At 36.8% G+C, this 16,786-nt stretch overlaps 1 protein-coding gene across 9 annotated transcripts in view; it reads left to right on the forward strand.

The window, feature by feature from the left end:
• TNRC6A (trinucleotide repeat containing adaptor 6A) overlaps window positions 1-16,786 on the forward strand; it is a 105,526-nt gene that overhangs the window by 37,383 nt on the left and 51,357 nt on the right. For 6 of the 9 annotated variants that reach the window (XM_055090094.1, XM_028499484.1, XM_028499487.1 and 3 more), the window contains one exon: window positions 10,934-11,317. The exons of 1 other annotated variant lie outside the window; for it this stretch is intronic. In XM_055090094.1, coding sequence (XP_054946069.1) covers window positions 10,934-11,317 — 384 coding nt within the window. Of the gene's footprint in view, window positions 1-7,520; window positions 7,537-10,933; window positions 11,318-15,636; window positions 15,917-16,786 lie in introns of those variants that run through there. 2 more of the 9 variants (XM_028499488.2, XM_028499490.2) reach the window with 2 other exon arrangements.

Below are 16,786 nucleotides of genomic sequence, written 5' to 3' on the forward strand. Positions count from 1 at the left end.
ATGTGCCATGATAGTACTTTGGCTTTATGCGAGATTTTGAAGGCAGATGGGTACTGACCTCTTTGAAGAAGAGGAGCTTGTTACTGATGAAGAATTTACTAATGGTGAATGTGTTTCTGTGAAGATGTCTTTGAGCTGTGTAACAAAGAGATATCTAACTGTGCACTAACGGGAAGGGGGGAAATGGGCTTCGACTTCCATGGGAGTCAATAAAAAGTACTGTTTTTAGGGATATCAGAGTCACCATTTTTCCTTTTCTCCTATTGAGAAAGAAAAATGATTTATATAGATTTATACATGTAAATCTAGATTTATGTACTCAGGAGGTTATGAAGAATGCTAAGGACCCCTTTTTGTTTTAGGCAAGAACCATTTTATTTCTACCAAATGTAGATGTGTTTGCTTATAAATACTAATAAATTATCAAAATAAGTAGAAATTAAAGATTTTGGTGAATTCAGATGTCTGATGAGACTGGAGCAGGGCAAAGGAGACAGGAAATAGATATGAGAAAAGCAGAGATTACTGCAGTTAACAAAGTAAACTATTGTCAAAAACTAGATTCAGAGACTAATGAGCCTGTAGTTGTTGGAGGCATCGTATGGTTGTGTCCTGAGCCCTGAGATATTCTGCCTGGGCAACAATTAGGTCTTCAATTTCAACTAGGTCTTTCAGTTTCAAATCAGGAGTCTTCTGGTTTAAATTTTGGAGTAGAATTCCGGATGGATTAGCAAGAATAGCTTTATCAGTTATAACCAGGTAAAAGAAACCTCCAGACTAGGAAAAAACACATTATATATCATCATTTTCACTTTTATGTACTTGTAGTTCTAATTAGAATAGTAGCTGTGCTTCAGAATGCTTACTAAGAGCGCTCTCTCTCAGTGCCAGTAGCCTTAGTGAAAGTACGCCTGATAAAATGTTACTTAAAGGCAGCATTTTGCCAGAAGCGAAAAGCATTGATTCATCTAATAAGATAATCCTGGAATTTTTGCGTAAACCAGGCATAGTGGTTGAAAGTCCAGTCTTCTGAGTCAGATTAACTTGGATTTGAATACTGCCTTTGTAGTTCTTATCTCTGTGACCTTGAGCAAGTACTGTAACCTCTAAACTTCGGTTTGACTCTGTTAAAAGGAGATAATCCAGGTTACTTAATGTGGGAATGAAATGATATATAATATAGAACATAAGTCACTGGAGGGTAGTTAATGCTGAGTATGTGGTAGATAACTTATTATAAACACTGGTTAGAAAATTTTGATTTGTAGCTTTCAAAGTCATTAAGCCAGAATTAGTCATTCCTTTGTTTTTGGAGAGTTTGATTTTGCTCTTATAAGTAAGATGAAAATGTATACTAGGAGGAACATTAGTTTGGGGGTCAGATTTGGTTTTAAATTTTAGCTTTACCATTTACTAGATGTTTAGTTATGGGCAGCCTTCTTCTGCCCATAGTTGCCTTATTGGTAAAATGGAAGTAATAATTCAAATGCATAGAATCATGGTGAGGATAAAGAGATATTAGATAAATTGTGTGGCATCCAACTGATACTTGGTAAATTGTAACTCCCACAACTATGGTTTTGCAGTATCCTAGCAACCTTTTAGTCTCTTGAAACATCATATTAGCAGTTTCCCCAGTCATTTCAGAGTTCCTCCTCACCCAGACGATGACTTGCTTTTTCCTCTCATTAAAGTAGAACCCAACCCAGCATGGGTGAATCACAGTGCAGTGTCTCTGCCATAGTGCAAGGAATATGTCTTCCAACATAAGAATGGGATATATTATCTTTATAAATTTGTCGGGCCAAAATTGGTATTTTACTGCTTTGATTTAAATATAAATCAGTTTGTTTATTGATAAAATGGAGTATCATATGTTTAATTGTTTGTACTTTTTTGCTCTTATGAATTGCCCATTCTTCTCTACCCGTTTACCTCTTGGGCCTAGAGTTTTTGTTATCTATTTACGTGAGCTCTCTGTATAAGAAGCTCATTAACATTCCATTTAATGTGCTTGATGCAAAAATTTCTAAGATTATGGACTGTATTATATGTTTGAGGTTGTTCTGAGGATGAGATACCAGGTAGAAATATCTAAATATCAGACCCCATAGGGGGTACATATGCAGAAGATGCAAATATATGTTTAGAAGAAGGAAAGCAAAATTAAATAACATTTACATTCTTAGTTTAAGACTCCGGTCCTAAACTCTAGTGCCTCTGTTGAATGCTTTCCTATGTTAGGTTTAGCAGCCTTAAACCAAACCAGTGCATTTTCCCTTTGGTGGGGGAAAATTGGGGTGGGCAGTGGGTGGCGGGGGAGGGGAATGGATCCCTTAACCTGTTCCAAAGGGTAGATATGTTCCAGTTCGCCTTTTAATTTGGGATAAATATATACACACAGACACCTTTGAAAAAATAAAATATACTGCATAACTTTATTTGCTCAGACTTAACAATTTTTACTCTTTGATTTCTTGACTCATTTTTATGCTGAGGAAACCTACCGTTTGTGCAGATTTTAGAAAAAGTTTTGCCTGTGTTTTCTGAAAGCTTTTAAAAAATTTAGCATTGTATAGTATAACTGTTTAATTTATCTGAACTTCATTTTTATATATATTTGGGACCATTTTTTCTAATTAAAAAATCAAATTAATCAAAAATTAAATTTAAAAATTCTTTTATTATATAACTTTTACAAACTTTTTTTTCCCCCCCCATTGTGTTTGGGACTTTTTTTGTTGTTCCTGTCACTAACTTCTAGTTGAATTGTTAGGTATTATCTTTTGTTTTGTTTTGGACTCACAAATGGAAGTCAAGAGCTCTGTAGATGTTGCTACAGTATGTAGTACAACAGTTTTCAAAGTTTACTCAGAAATGAGAACCACGTGATATGTACTTTTAAAAGTACAGATTCTGATTTAGTAAATCTGTGAGGCTTGAAGAACCTGTTTTTGTTTTAAACACATGCCCCATAGCACTTTTAATTAAATAAATTTGGGGATCACTTCTAGAATTGTTAGTTATAAAAGAGAGACTTGAGGGCAATCTGACTTTTTTTTTTCTGTTTTTAATTTAATTTTTATTTTATATTGGAGTATAGTTGATTTACAGTGTTGTGTTAGTTTCAGGTGTACAGCCAAGTGATTCAGTTATACATATACATATATCCATTCTTTTTCAGATTCTTTTCCCATATAGGTTATTACAGAATATTGAGTAGAATTCCCTGTGCTATACAGCAGATGCCTTTTTTTTTTTAAAGCACGTGCCTCTGCCTGAAAAAAAAATCTTTCATTATCCCACTTTTCTGCATCTCACATATTTGGACAAAATTTGATGGAAAGATTAACCAAGATCTTGGGAATACCATATTGTGTATATTGTATGGGTATCCTCCAGCTCTTAAAGAAGATCTGTACGTTAGAACAGATGTGCCTTGCCTAAGGTGTTTTGCTGAAGAGCAGAATTGGTTAATAGGGTGGTTTCATCCAGAAATTCATTAATGAAGCTCGGTGGAAGAATTTATTCAGTCAGCTAAACCTAAAGGATTGTAGAAGGACAAATCAGCTATGTTCCTCTTTGTGTTGGTAATTTAAGATGGGAAGTTTGGGGTAGGAAGGTAAGAGTTCTTGAAGAAGCAGAGTTAAGACCCAGGAAAAGGTATATTTCTGATTTCTCTAGGATTTTTGAACATGCCATTTGCTGTTCTTGGTGCTGGGAACACCACGTGGAAAAAGGAAGAAGAAGTAAGAAACCTGCACTTACAGAGCACATGTAGTGTAAGACAGGGGTCCCCAACCCCCGGGCCTGTTAGGAACCGGGGCCGCACGGCAGGAGGTGAGTGGCAGGCCAGGGAGCAAAGCTTCATGTGCCGCTCGAGTTACTGCCTGAACCACGCCCCTCCACCCCCGGCTGTGGAAAATTGTCTTCCAGGAAACCGGTCCCTGGTGCCAAAAAGGTTGGGGATTTCTGGTGTAAGGAATGCCTAAGAGTTTTATGGGAGTGGGGAAGGGGACGTTGTCATAAAATACTTCTAAGATTAGCTGAATAGGGGGGTTAGTGGGGGATGATTAGTTGTTTCCTAGGAAAGGTGGTAGACAGAACGATTTTCAAGAAGGGAATGTCATGAAAGAGCATGGTGCCTTTCAGAGAATTGGAGGTATTTGATGCAGAAGAGGAGATGTGTGTGGATGTAGCAAGATATGAATCTGGGAAAGTGGTAGATAGGGGCTGTGCTAAGGACTTTGCATTAATTCTGAGAGCACTTTAATAATATAGATAATGTGGGGCAGAGAGATGATAGATTTGGGGAGAGTGAAAAGGGGGTGGAATGGGATCAACACTTAAGCCAAGGAGACCAGTTAGGTTTTTGCAAGATGAAATTGATAAGGGCCTAAATCACGGCAGATACAAGGATGCATTTGGATTGTATCAAGGAGATAATTAATCTATTGGACCTTTAGACTGACTGGACCTAAAGGGATAGGGAGAATTTGAGGAAGATGTCCCTGCTTTAGTGATTAGATAGATAGTGAGGCCGTTTCCTAAAATAAACAACAGCGCTCCTGCTTCTCTGGCAGTTGTAACTTATTCTTGCCATGACTTCTCTTCTTCTGTCTGCTATTTAAACCTATTCTTTAGGTCTTGCCATTTCTTATTTTACAACTTCATAACTTTTTTCTACCTGTATGCTGAATCCTAAATCCATATTTTTAGTTCAAACTTTTACTAAATTCTAGAACCATATATTCAGTAGCATTCTTCTAGCAGTGGTTTTCATAGTTTACCCAAGGACACCTGAGAGGCTTCCTGAAGCTTTCGTGAGATCCACAAGGTTAAAACTATTTTCATAAGAATAGTAGAAAGGCTTTGTCTAGCCACTTATTCTCTCATGAGTATATATAGTGGAGTTTTCTAGAGGGTACATAATGTGCAAGTCACAACAAATTGGATGCAGAAGTAGATGTGAGAATCCACCTGCCTTCTGTTAAGCCAGATGTTAAAGGGATTTGCAAAAATGTAAAGCAGTGCATACTTTTTTTGTTTTGGAAAATTTTTTTTCAAAAAACATTTATTTTAATATATAAAGGACTTTCTTAATGAGTCAATAAATATTTTTAAATTTTCTTTGTTTAAATTCCTAGTATGGTAAATATCTATAGGTGTAACCCACATGAACAAAAGATTTTTGGTGTTCTCAGTAATTTTTTAAAGTGTAAAGGGGTCTTGAGACCAAAAAGTTTGAGAATGGCTGTCTTATAGTAATAACAAAGTTAACAATTTAAAAAACAAACAAACAAAAACTAAACTCATTCTCACATACTTCCCAAATTTAATTTTTGTCTTCTGTTTCATATCTTAGTAAATGGTACTACTGTCTACTCGGATTCCAGGCCAGAAACTTGGGGTTCATCCTAATTCCTCCTCCCTTTTTTTACCCAGATGGTAATAGTAATCACTAACATTTATTGAGTACTAACCGTGTGCCAGGTACTGTTTTTAGTTCTTTACATCTATTATCTTGTTAAAACCTCACAAAAACCCGATGGGTGTAGGTATTAATACTTAACTCTGTTTTACAGATGAGGAAACAGGTACAGAGGGGATAAGAACTTTGCCCATGGTCATGTAGCTAGTAAGTTGCAGAGCCAAAATTTGAATCCAGCCAGTCTTTTGAACCTTTACTTCTTTGTTCTGGAACAGTTTATGTAAGATTGATATTATATATGCTTCTTGAGGATTTTATTTACATACTCCTGTAAAGTCATCTGAGCCAGGTGCTTTTTTAGGGAGGTAAATCTTGCAGGATCTTTCAGTGTCCTCTGCTGTTATTATTCCATAGGATCTTCTACTCCTCTGTGAGCTCATTTTGGTAAATTATATTTTACGGAGCAGAGGCTGGAAAACTACAGCCTGCAGGCCAGATCTGGCCCACTGCCTGTTTTTTTTATGTGAAGTTTTGCTGGAACACAATCATATCCATTCATTTACGTGCTGTCTATGGCTGTTTTTTTGTGCTACAGCAGCAAGTTGAGTAGTTGCAACAGAGACTGTATGGCCTGCGAAACCTAAAATGTTTACTGTCTGGCCCTTTACAGGAAAGATTTGCCAAGCCATGTTGTAGAACGCTCAGTTTAGCTGGGTTTTCTGTTTTATTGGTATAGATTATAGTATTTTCTTGTCTTTACAGAATCTCTATATTTGAAGTTATGTCCTTTTTTCCCCAGTACTATTTATATTTCTTCTTTTATTTCCCCCATTGTTTGAGATTACGAAAATTTTGTCTAATTTATTTGTAACAGTGTTAATGTTGGTATTCCATCTTATGCTGCGCCCTACAACAATTTAAATAGCATTTGATTTAGAGATAAATATTTCTTAAAAGTATGCTAGTTAAAAAAAAAACGAAGAAGTATGCATGGTAGTATTGATTAAACTATGTGATCCTGATTGATGATTTCATAAATTTCTCCACTTCTTCTATGCTAATTAATCTATTTTTTTCTGCCTCTTCTGGGATCAGTGTTAAATAATTCCCTCCTCCAGTTTTTCCAATTATTTATTGAATTAAGCTTTAAGAAATACCTTAATTTTAGAAAATCATCTCTTATTTTTTTTCCATTTTCTTTTTTTAAAATTAGGTTAATTGGTAGTTTACTTTTTTCATAGAACCATGCCTTGGATTTATTGGTTCACTTATTTGCATTCCAAAAAACTTTTATTGAATCAACAATGTAAAATATTCCAGAGATCAAAATGTAAAATTATAGCATATATTGTTTATACTCCTTTTTTATATTTGTGTCATATATTTATTCAAATCTTTATTTGCTTTTGGTTCACTTTTAAAGTCATTGATTTCTACTTTTATTTTTACTGATTCCTTCTTACTGCTTCCTTTAGTTCGATTTTTAACTTGAGTTGGTTGCTTCACATTCATTCTCATTTGTTGCAAATAATTGTCTATGATATCTTAAAATTTATTATGTGTATTGTTTTCACTATTTTTTAAAAATATAATTCTACAGTTTTGGTATTTATTTCCTCTTCAACTCAAAATTTAGGTAAGGCAGTTGTATTTGCTAGTGTTTCTAGTGTGATGCCATTGTAATCCAGAAGTACCATCTGTATTATTCCTACTTTTTGTAATTTATTGATGTTTTCTTTAGTGCTGAATGGTTTGTGTGTGCACTTCCTGACTGTTTCTTGGGTACTTGTCAAAAAAGGTGTTACCTCATTTCAAGATATATGGTTTTGCTTTTTCTCAGTTTTTCTTTTCTGTCCCCACTTGGTTTACATGTTTTGATACTAAGATTTGGTATATAAAGGTTCTTAGCTGTTTATTTCTTTTTAGTTGGTTTCTTTTATCAATATGCAAAATCTTTATAATGCCTTCTCTTTGAATTTTAATAGTCTGATATTAATGTTGCTCTCATCTAAGTTTTGTTAGCATTTCTTGTTAGTATATCTGTCTCTGTACTTTTTTCCACCAATTTTCCTGCATTGTTTCGTTTCAGGAGTGATTTTTGATAAGTATATTCCTTAAGTTTGTTTTTTCTTTTCTTAACCCTGTATAAGGTCTTTTATTAACTAGTTAATTTAACCCACTCACATTTTTATTGTGATTACAGATATTTTGAGTCTTACGCTTGACATTTCATTTTGTATTTCATGTTAACCACAATTTAAAAGTAATTCTCTTCATTGCATTTTCTGTGTCTGTTGAATGGATTGTTTTGTCATTTTCCCCCCTTCCAATGGTTTAGATATTTACTGACATAATTAACCTAAATTTTAACTACACATATACAGTAGCGAAAATTATTCAGTATTTGTATCTGTTACCCAGCAACTCCACCCTTACCCTGGCACACCTACATGCACTGTTAGTTTTTCCTTTACTCTTTACTACTACATCCCATGTATACATCTGAGATATTACTTTAGATTATTTAGTTTAGTTTTATAATCAGTAGTTACGTGTCTTAATGTTTTTACTGGTGTCAGTGAAGTTTTCTGGCCCTAGAAACTAGTATCTCTTTCAGCCTTATTTTCCCCATGGCGCTTTATTGATAAGAAATACAGGAGTTCTTTGAATTTTTGAGGTAGGTGTGGGGTTGCTGGGTGACCGATGTAAATACTGCTTCTGAGTTCCTAGTCACTTCTGAAGTAGTGTTAGGGTTCTTATGCACGTCTTCATGTGGGTTATTCACAGTGTTTGCATGTAGGATATCTTCTAATTCCTTGAATGTATTAAACAACACTTTCCTGTTGCTGTCTCACATAAATAACATCTTGTTTGGGTATTAAATTGTTGTCACAATTTTTTCCCTTTAGTAATAAAGTGGCGGACAAACTTGTATTTTAGCAGTGGGTAACTCTTCCACTTTAAGGTTACATTCAATTGCTAAATACCATACTGAGCCCAATACTAGGCATGTAAAAGCTGAGTTAGAGTTTTTATGTGCCTTATAATTTCATAGTTACATATACTTGATCTTCTTTTGGTTTCAGAGGTACTTTAGAATATTCTAGTTCCTTATTTTCCTCATGACAGAGGAATATACAGTATTGTTACATTCTGGGAGCATAAAATTGTCTAGGAGACAGAATTTTCTATATAAAGTAATTAGACCTAGAATGCACTTGGCCCAAATGCTAATAAGAGGCTTTTCGGTTGCCTTCAAGAATGGAAGGAATTCCAAGCAATAGATGGAATGTTTGTGATTTTTCAATGTAGTTCCTCCTGAAATACAATTTTTTTGTATTACTTTAGAAAAATCAAAATCATATTTAAAAAAATAAGAGGTCAAGATCATATATTAAGAATAAAAAGTATCAGTATTAGTGATATAGACTAAATCCACCAGTTCAGAGAAAGAAGACAATAGTGAGGCTAGACTGTTAAATGAAAGGTGGCTCTAGATCTGAGGGTTTGTAAGAGGAAGTTGGGTGGCTGTTGTGACCCATGTGACCAACCCATGTGACCAACACTTTATCACAGAATTGTATACATTTTAGGCATTTGATAAGTATTTCTTTTATTTGGGCCACAGTAATAGCTTTTGTTTACTGAGTGTTTACATTATGCTGGGTACTAGATCAAGACTGTCTATACCATACAGACAAGGAAAAAGACACAGAAATAGCGTAGCTAGTGAGTGGTGGGGTTGGAGCTCTTAACTCTTGAACAGTTTTCTCTGAGCGTCCTCACTGATCACATGGAGACGAATCACTTTATTTATCTGACAGTGGCATCTGTGAAGATGCATCAAAATCTCAGAGAAACTTTAAACTGATACAAAAGTATAAAGTGGTATTATGCCAGTCATTAAAAAATAGGCACTCTACAGGCATACCTCAGAGGTATTGTGGGTTCAGTTCCAGGCCACCGGAGTAAAGTGAATATATATTTTTATTTTAAAAACTAATAACTTAAAACTGCCACACACAAAATGATTAAGTGAATATCACAATAAAGCGAGTCACAAATTTTTTTGTTTCCCAGTGCATATAAAATTTATGTTTGCACTATCCTGTAGTCTATAAAGTGTTTAATAGTATGTCTTAAAAAATGTACATACCTTAATTTAAAAATACTTTATTGCTAAAAAATGCTAACCATTATCTGAGCCTCCTGCGGGTCGTAATCTTTTTGCAGCGGTAACATCAAAGGTCACCGATCATAGATCATCATAACTAATAATAATGAAAAAGTTTGAGACACGGTGAGAATTACCAAAATGTGAAGCAGAGACACAAAGTGAGCAGGTGCTGTTGGAAAAAATGGCGCCGGTAGACTTGCTCGATGCAGGGTTGCCACAGACCTTCATTTATTAAAAAACAACAACAACAAAAAAAAAACCACCACCGTATCTTCTAAGTGCAATAAAGCAAAGCACAATAAACCAGAGTATGCATGTATAGCCTTGTGTTTGGTGCTCTGTAAACATTAATATATTTAACCTTAGGATAGCTCTGCAAGCAATAGGTGTTATCCCTCTTTTACAGAGACCACAGGCTTGGGTTTTTACAACTTGTCCCAAGACACAAAGCTTACTAAAGGCAGAGCTGGGATTGAAACCTGGGTCCATCTGGCACCACAAGTTCATATACCATGCTGTCTCCCTGTAGTTTTAGAGATGGGGTATATTTTCACTGGTTTAGAGCATTTCCATCAGTTTATTTACTTATTTAATCTCTTTTAGGAGTCCAGAAATTCACTGTAGTCTCTGATTGTTCATACAGTAGACAGATAGCTATCTTTCAGACTTGCTTAAGACAGGGTATCCAAGTTATTTCTCCAATTTCAGTTAGTCTCATAGATTTCAGTCTATGATCTTTGTATTTACATCCCAATTCTGAATTTGTCTTATTTGATTCAGGCTTTACATTTTAATAACAAAAAAGTGTTAACTTTGCTGTTTTGTACTAGCAGGATTATTTTCTACCCTTACTCTTGTGTTGTCTTTCAAAGATGAAAAATAGGGACCAAACACATTAAACATGAGGCAGATTAAGAACAGTTACTGGGGAATTGAGGATTCTTTTGGGATTACCAAAACTTGATTTGTCACCTTTGTTTTTTTAGTTATTGTGAGTTCCAGAGTTGTATAATCAGTGCTTGTTCTCTAATTGGAGATAATATGGGAAAGAGATGGTGAGCATGAACTGTCATCCAGGACAGGGAATGCTGACTGGTGTCCATTCCCTTATCGGCTAGGTAGTTAGCAGAAGTAAAATTTGACGTTTGGCAGTGATCCTTCTCAAGAAAACTGGAGCCCGTGAATGAGAAAGGATATCCCTGCACACGTAAATCTTCTGTTCCTTTAGGATTGTTTTTCTTAGTGCCTTTTTACTTAGATGGCTTGCAATGGAGGTGCACTTTACTGGCTAATCTTTTCCACCCCTTTTCTTTTGTTGGGATTAGTGCCAGAACAGATAAAGCCCAGTGTAAGCCAGCCTCAGCCTGCCAACTCTAATAACGGCACTTCCACAGCAACCAGCACTAATAATAATGCCAAGCGAGCCACAGCCAACAATCAGCAGCCGCCGCCGCAGCCACCGCCACAGCCACAGCAGCCGCCGCAGCCGCAGCCATCACAGGCCTTGCCTCGGTATCCGCGCGAAGTTCCACCTCGATTTCGCCACCAGGAACATAAGCAGCTTCTAAAGAGGGGTCAGCATTTTCCTGTCATAGCAGCAAACCTGGGATCTGCTGTTAAAGTGTTAAGCAGCCAGTCAGAGAGCAGTGCTTTAACAAATCAACAGCCACAAAATAACGGAGAGGTGCAGATCAGCAAAAACCAGTCAGGTGAGAGAAGGCATTTCTTACGAGACTCCAACTGTCATCATTAGCAGTGTAGCAAGTTTATAAACTCATGCCTGTTTGGTGATGTATTTGTATTCATCAATATCTGTGTTGTAAAAATAAGAATTCTCTATAGAAGTTATGAGTGGGGAATCTGAAAATGTTTCCTGTAGGTTAACTAGAGCTCTCCCTCCAGATCTTACCCATTTTAATATACAGCTTATAGATAAAATTGATTATAAGACTATAGCTAAAATTGAGCACCCCCCGACCAAGTTACGTGCTAAGCAACTGGGCACATTATTGCATTTAATCCTCAACAACCCTGAGAGGTGTAAGCTGTTCTTATCTCCACTTTTCAGTAGAGGAAACTGAGGCACCAAGACAGAAATGGCTTGAGATCAGTTACCACGTGCTGTAAAGAGACTACCATCCATGAAAATTCTGTTCAGAGCGCATGCATTTCAGTTATTGCCTCAGAATGGCTTTTCTCAGCTCAGTAATGATTGTGAGGCAGAAGATAAATCCAGTATGTGATTACAATTTTCTCAAAGCCCAGTTTGTTTTGATATGTTCTCACGACTGGCTTGTCCATTCACTTATTGAACTATTTTGACACTTTTACCACAAGTCATGTAGAGAATTGAGGATAATCAAGGTTCCCACACATGAAAACAGTAGCAGACTGGTAATGAACAGAGTCTCTAGAGCCAGATGGACCTGGTTTTGAAGTCCTAGCTCCACCATATACCAGAATGTGTGACCTTGGCAGGTTATTTAATTGTTCCGTGTGTTCAAGTCTCGTTTGAGCAGCCTTTCCTAACTATCCCAGGTAGAATATAGAATATTCACTTTCTACCTCTATGCTCTCTTATATATACCAGGAACTACTCTACATTGTAATATGGTATTTCACAGCTAATAAGTAGCAGAGCCTGCACTCACATCGAGATCTCTCTGACTCCAAAGCTATGTTCATAACAACCGTACTTTGCTTTGGCAGCATATTGGTAGTGATAGGTAAGGAGGAAGAGGACACAGATGTGATTTTTCTAGCATAGGTAATTAGAGAAGCACATGATTGGAAAGGATGCAAACTTAAATTATCAGCCCAAGTTAATACTTACTTCTGCTCCCCTACACACTTCTTGCATAAGCTTGGCCAAATCACTTATCTGACTGTCTTTGCTAATCTGTAAAGTGTAGTACCCAATCTATAAGGTTGCTTTAAGGATGATATTATGTGACATGTTAAAGCAGCTAGTTTAGTGCCTAATATTTAGGCACTGAATGAATTATCTTCCCTGAAACTTTTACCGAAGGACCTGCACTTTTCAGGAGGAAGAGTCTGGTTTAGATATGTTAGCTCTAATGCCAAGCAATTAATAATTTGGTTTGAAGTTCCTTTGGGAAGTCAGGTTGGAAGCAAAGCAGATGTACTGAGTCATCAGCATCATTGTGGTTAAAACCTAGGAGAGTTTATTTATACGACAAATGCTTGAGTACCTACTGCAAGCTAAGTAATAGTGGTATGATAATTAACAAACAGGAAAGTGGGATAGTAAATTTAGAAAATATATGTTGAATATGCTTTTTCAATTTGGGAAATGAAAGAGCAAAGCTGTTTTTGAAATGGAAACAATGGGAGTATAAGAATCTTATTTCTCAAAAATTGTTATGGGTCAAGAAACCCAAAAGTGTTATGGGTGTACATTCAGATGAAAAGAAAGCCTAAGATGTGGGCATAGGAAGAAGTCTTCAAAAAAAGGCTGAGAAGGAAAAATATCCCACCTGTTTCCTAAAACAACTTTACAAAGGTGGACTGCGTTAATGTGGAGGTTAAGATGGAAACAAGGAGGGTGCAGCAATCTGACTGAGGTTTAAAATTAAATCCCCACACAGCTAGAGAATGCAGAGGATGAAGGCAAAGCATTCTGCAGAAGAACCAGACTTGTGCTTTTGTCTTTTTTTAAACATTTATGAATCCCCCTTTAACAGCATAGTCACGTATTTACCTTAAAATATTTTTGTAGATGCTACTAGAAATGATAATAGAAACACTAGTCACATAATAGAGCATTGGGTGTCTGTGAATTAGGGAGGACTTCTTAGGTCTGTCCTGGCTCCTCAAGGGCTAATAATAATATAACAACAATAATAATAATAATATAGTGACTAACCCTTATGGGGTGCTTATGACCCACGCACTGTATTAACATGTTTAATTTTCATTTTGCAGATTAGAGAATAGCTTAGCAATCAGTGAAGAGCAACATACTGGACAGTACAAACAGCATGAACAATAGCCCAGAAACCCAAAAATTGCATGTTGTGAATTACATGTAGTTCAGAAATGTGGGAACATAATCTTAACTGTTTTGTCTGTTTGTACTTGTGTTTGGTTTTTCTGTTTCCTGAACAGAGATAAGTAATGGAATAGATTTGACATTTAAATTAATACATGCAATACATACATAAAAATTTACTTAAAAGTTTGCATGGTAAAGGTGAGGAGTTCTGGATACACTTCCCTTGTCCTCACAGAATGCATTTCTCATTTATTCACTGCAGTCAAGGAAGAGGGATAGTAATAGTACCTAGATGACATTAGGTATTTTCTAAATTAGAGGTCACACAAACTAAATGCCTTCATAGGCTAGCAGGTAAGTGGAGTAAAGGATGAAAAGAAGTAATGGGAACTGTGGTAAATGTATTAATTTTGTACCCTGCCTGACTACCTTTACGTTCTCATTTTAAGTTTTTAGAACCCTGTGCTGGTCAAACCACACAACTCTGCAGGCTGATCTGCCAGTTTGTGGCTGTGCCTCAAACACTTAGTGATGGTTTCAGTCATCACTGAAGGACCTCTCTTTTGCAGTTGATTTCTTAGAGCCTTAAGGTATCAGGCCTTGCTACTCCCCCAAAAAACCCTTGAATTGGGGGGCCTGAAGGCTATGTGATAAAGGATTTGGGGGGACTTATGCTTAACAGGGCCGGCAGCAGTATTGTTCTTATGGGCCAGAGTGTTCCAACCCACATTTTTATCATCCAGCAGACATGACACATACAGAAAAGTTAAACAAATAGATTCAAATCCATCCGTTATTAGTATATTATATATACATACATATGCACACGTGTGCACAAATGTTCATTGCACTTCACCTTTAATACTTCCACAGGTAATTTCTTAAAGAATAAGGATAGTCTTCTATACAACCATGATACCACAGTCACCGTTAAGCAGAAGAGGGATATTTTCAGCAATATCCTGTGATACGTAGTTCATGTTCACATTTTTGCAGATGGTACCAAACATGTCTTTGTTTATAGTGTGATATCATTTATATAAAATATAAAGCTTGCAAAACAACATATTTTGCTTATGAATGAACTCAAATATAGCATTTTGTGTGGTTACCACTCAGTTACCTACTGTAGAAGAAAGGAGATGTAATCAAGAGAGGGGTACACAGGAGTTTTCTATTATATTAGTAGCATATTTCTTAAGGTGAGGGGTGTGTGAGTGTTTTTATATTACACTATAGATTTTCCTATGTTTCAATTTTTTTAAGAAACAAAGTTTCCAGAGATGCTTAAAGATTAAAATACTGTCCCTCCACCTGTGCTCTTAACTGTCTTTTCGGTATAGTACACATCCTCGCTGTCCTGTAACTTGCACTTCTTGCTCTCAACTTGTCCCATGGTCTGTGAACGTAGTCAAGTCTTTATAATCTTTAAAATAAATTCCTTTAAACTCCCATTCTCTTGGGGCTATTGTAGAATTTCTCTCTACTTTTAGAGTTCTTAAAAAAATAATCTATACTTGGAATCTCGAATACATCACTTCATTCCTCTGTAATCTGGCTCCTGCTCGCTTGAGTAAAGTAGCTCTGACTAAGGGCACTGACCTTCTGTGTGCCAAATCCGGACTTTTTTTATTTTTCATTGTGGTTAAAACACAGACTTTTCCATTCTTATCTTAATATATATCTACATTTTTTTTTATCATTGACCACTTCCTCCTTTTTAAAGCTCTTTCATTCTTTCATTTTTCTTTGACCAGTTTTCAGATTTTATTCCCTCCCATGGCTTTGTTTCATCTCTCTCCCCAGTTTTAGGTTCCATGTCTTCTGGATGTCTTCAGCTGATGTTGGGCCCTTCAAACTCAACATGTCCAGAATCGAACTCACTATCTTGCCACATAACCAGTTTCTCCTTCTGGATCCCATTGCTCAAAAGGTCGGCAACCCCATTCATCCAGTCACCCATCTAGTACTCTTAATCATGCTTAACTCTCCTTCTTCTTCATGTCTACAGGCCACTGGTTTATCATGCCCTGCTGATCTTAACTCCAGAACATCTCTCAGCTTTCCTCTCTCCTCTGCACTGCTGCCACCATTGACCTGGTTCCGACACTCACCACCTGGTCTAGAGCGACAGCCCTATGAATGTCTTCTGTAGTCGCCTCCCCACGGTCCCTACCCCAGAAACCAGTCATGGTCCATACATTGCATTTGGCTGTGGTATTGCATTTGTCTTCTTTAACCTGCCATGCCCGTTCATTTACATGTTATCTGTGGCTGCTTTCCAGCTACTATGGTAAGTAGTTGCCACAGAGGCCATCTGGCTGGCAAAACCTAAAATCTTTGCTAATTGGACCTTTACAGAAAACGTTTGCCACCCCTGGACTAGAGGCTAGAATAACTAAGGATACTTTTTTTTTTTTTTTTTTTTTTTTTTTTGGCTGCGTTGGGTCTTCGTTGCTGCACACAGGCTTTCTCTGCTTGCGGTGCGCGGGCTTCTCATTTTAGTGGCTTCTCTTGTGGAGCACGGGCTCTAGGCGCGTGGGCTTCAGTAGTTGTAGCTCGTGGGCTCTTGAGCACAGGCTCAGTAGTTGTGGCGCGCGGGTTTAGTTGCTCTGTGGCATGTGGGATCTTCCCGGACCAGGGCTCGAACCCGTGTACCCTGCATTGGCAGGCAGATTCTTAACCACTGCACCGCCAGGGAAGTCCCTAAGGAAACATTTTTAACTTTCTCACTCAAGTACTGTTTGAAATTGTGCATCTAAGGTTCTCTAATATTCCCAATGTTAACAGTTCATACTTCCTGGAAATACTATAAAACCTAAATACTGTTAACTTCTGAAGGTTTTTCTTTTGGGTGAGATTGGAAGTCTTTAAGGCAGAAAGCACATATTTAGCCATTTTGTTACATGATACATATTTAATTAGAAAATTGTATGAATTTTCCTGGATCTAAATTCTTCCTGAATGAATTATGCAGTTCCCTTGAATTATCACCAGTCTTTGCTCTACCCCACATATCTTCTTTCTGAATAGGTGCTACGTAATGCACTGCTATGTCCTTTTTTTTTTTTTTTTTTTCTCCTTTGGCCATGCCTCATGGCTTGCGGGATCTTAGTTCCCCGACCAGGAATTGAACCAGGGCCCTCGGCAGTGAAAGCGCAGA

The sequence above is a fragment of the Physeter macrocephalus genome, chromosome 14 (assembly GCF_002837175.3).
Source record: "Physeter macrocephalus isolate SW-GA chromosome 14, ASM283717v5, whole genome shotgun sequence".
Classification (NCBI taxonomy): Eukaryota; Metazoa; Chordata; class Mammalia; order Artiodactyla; family Physeteridae; genus Physeter; species Physeter macrocephalus.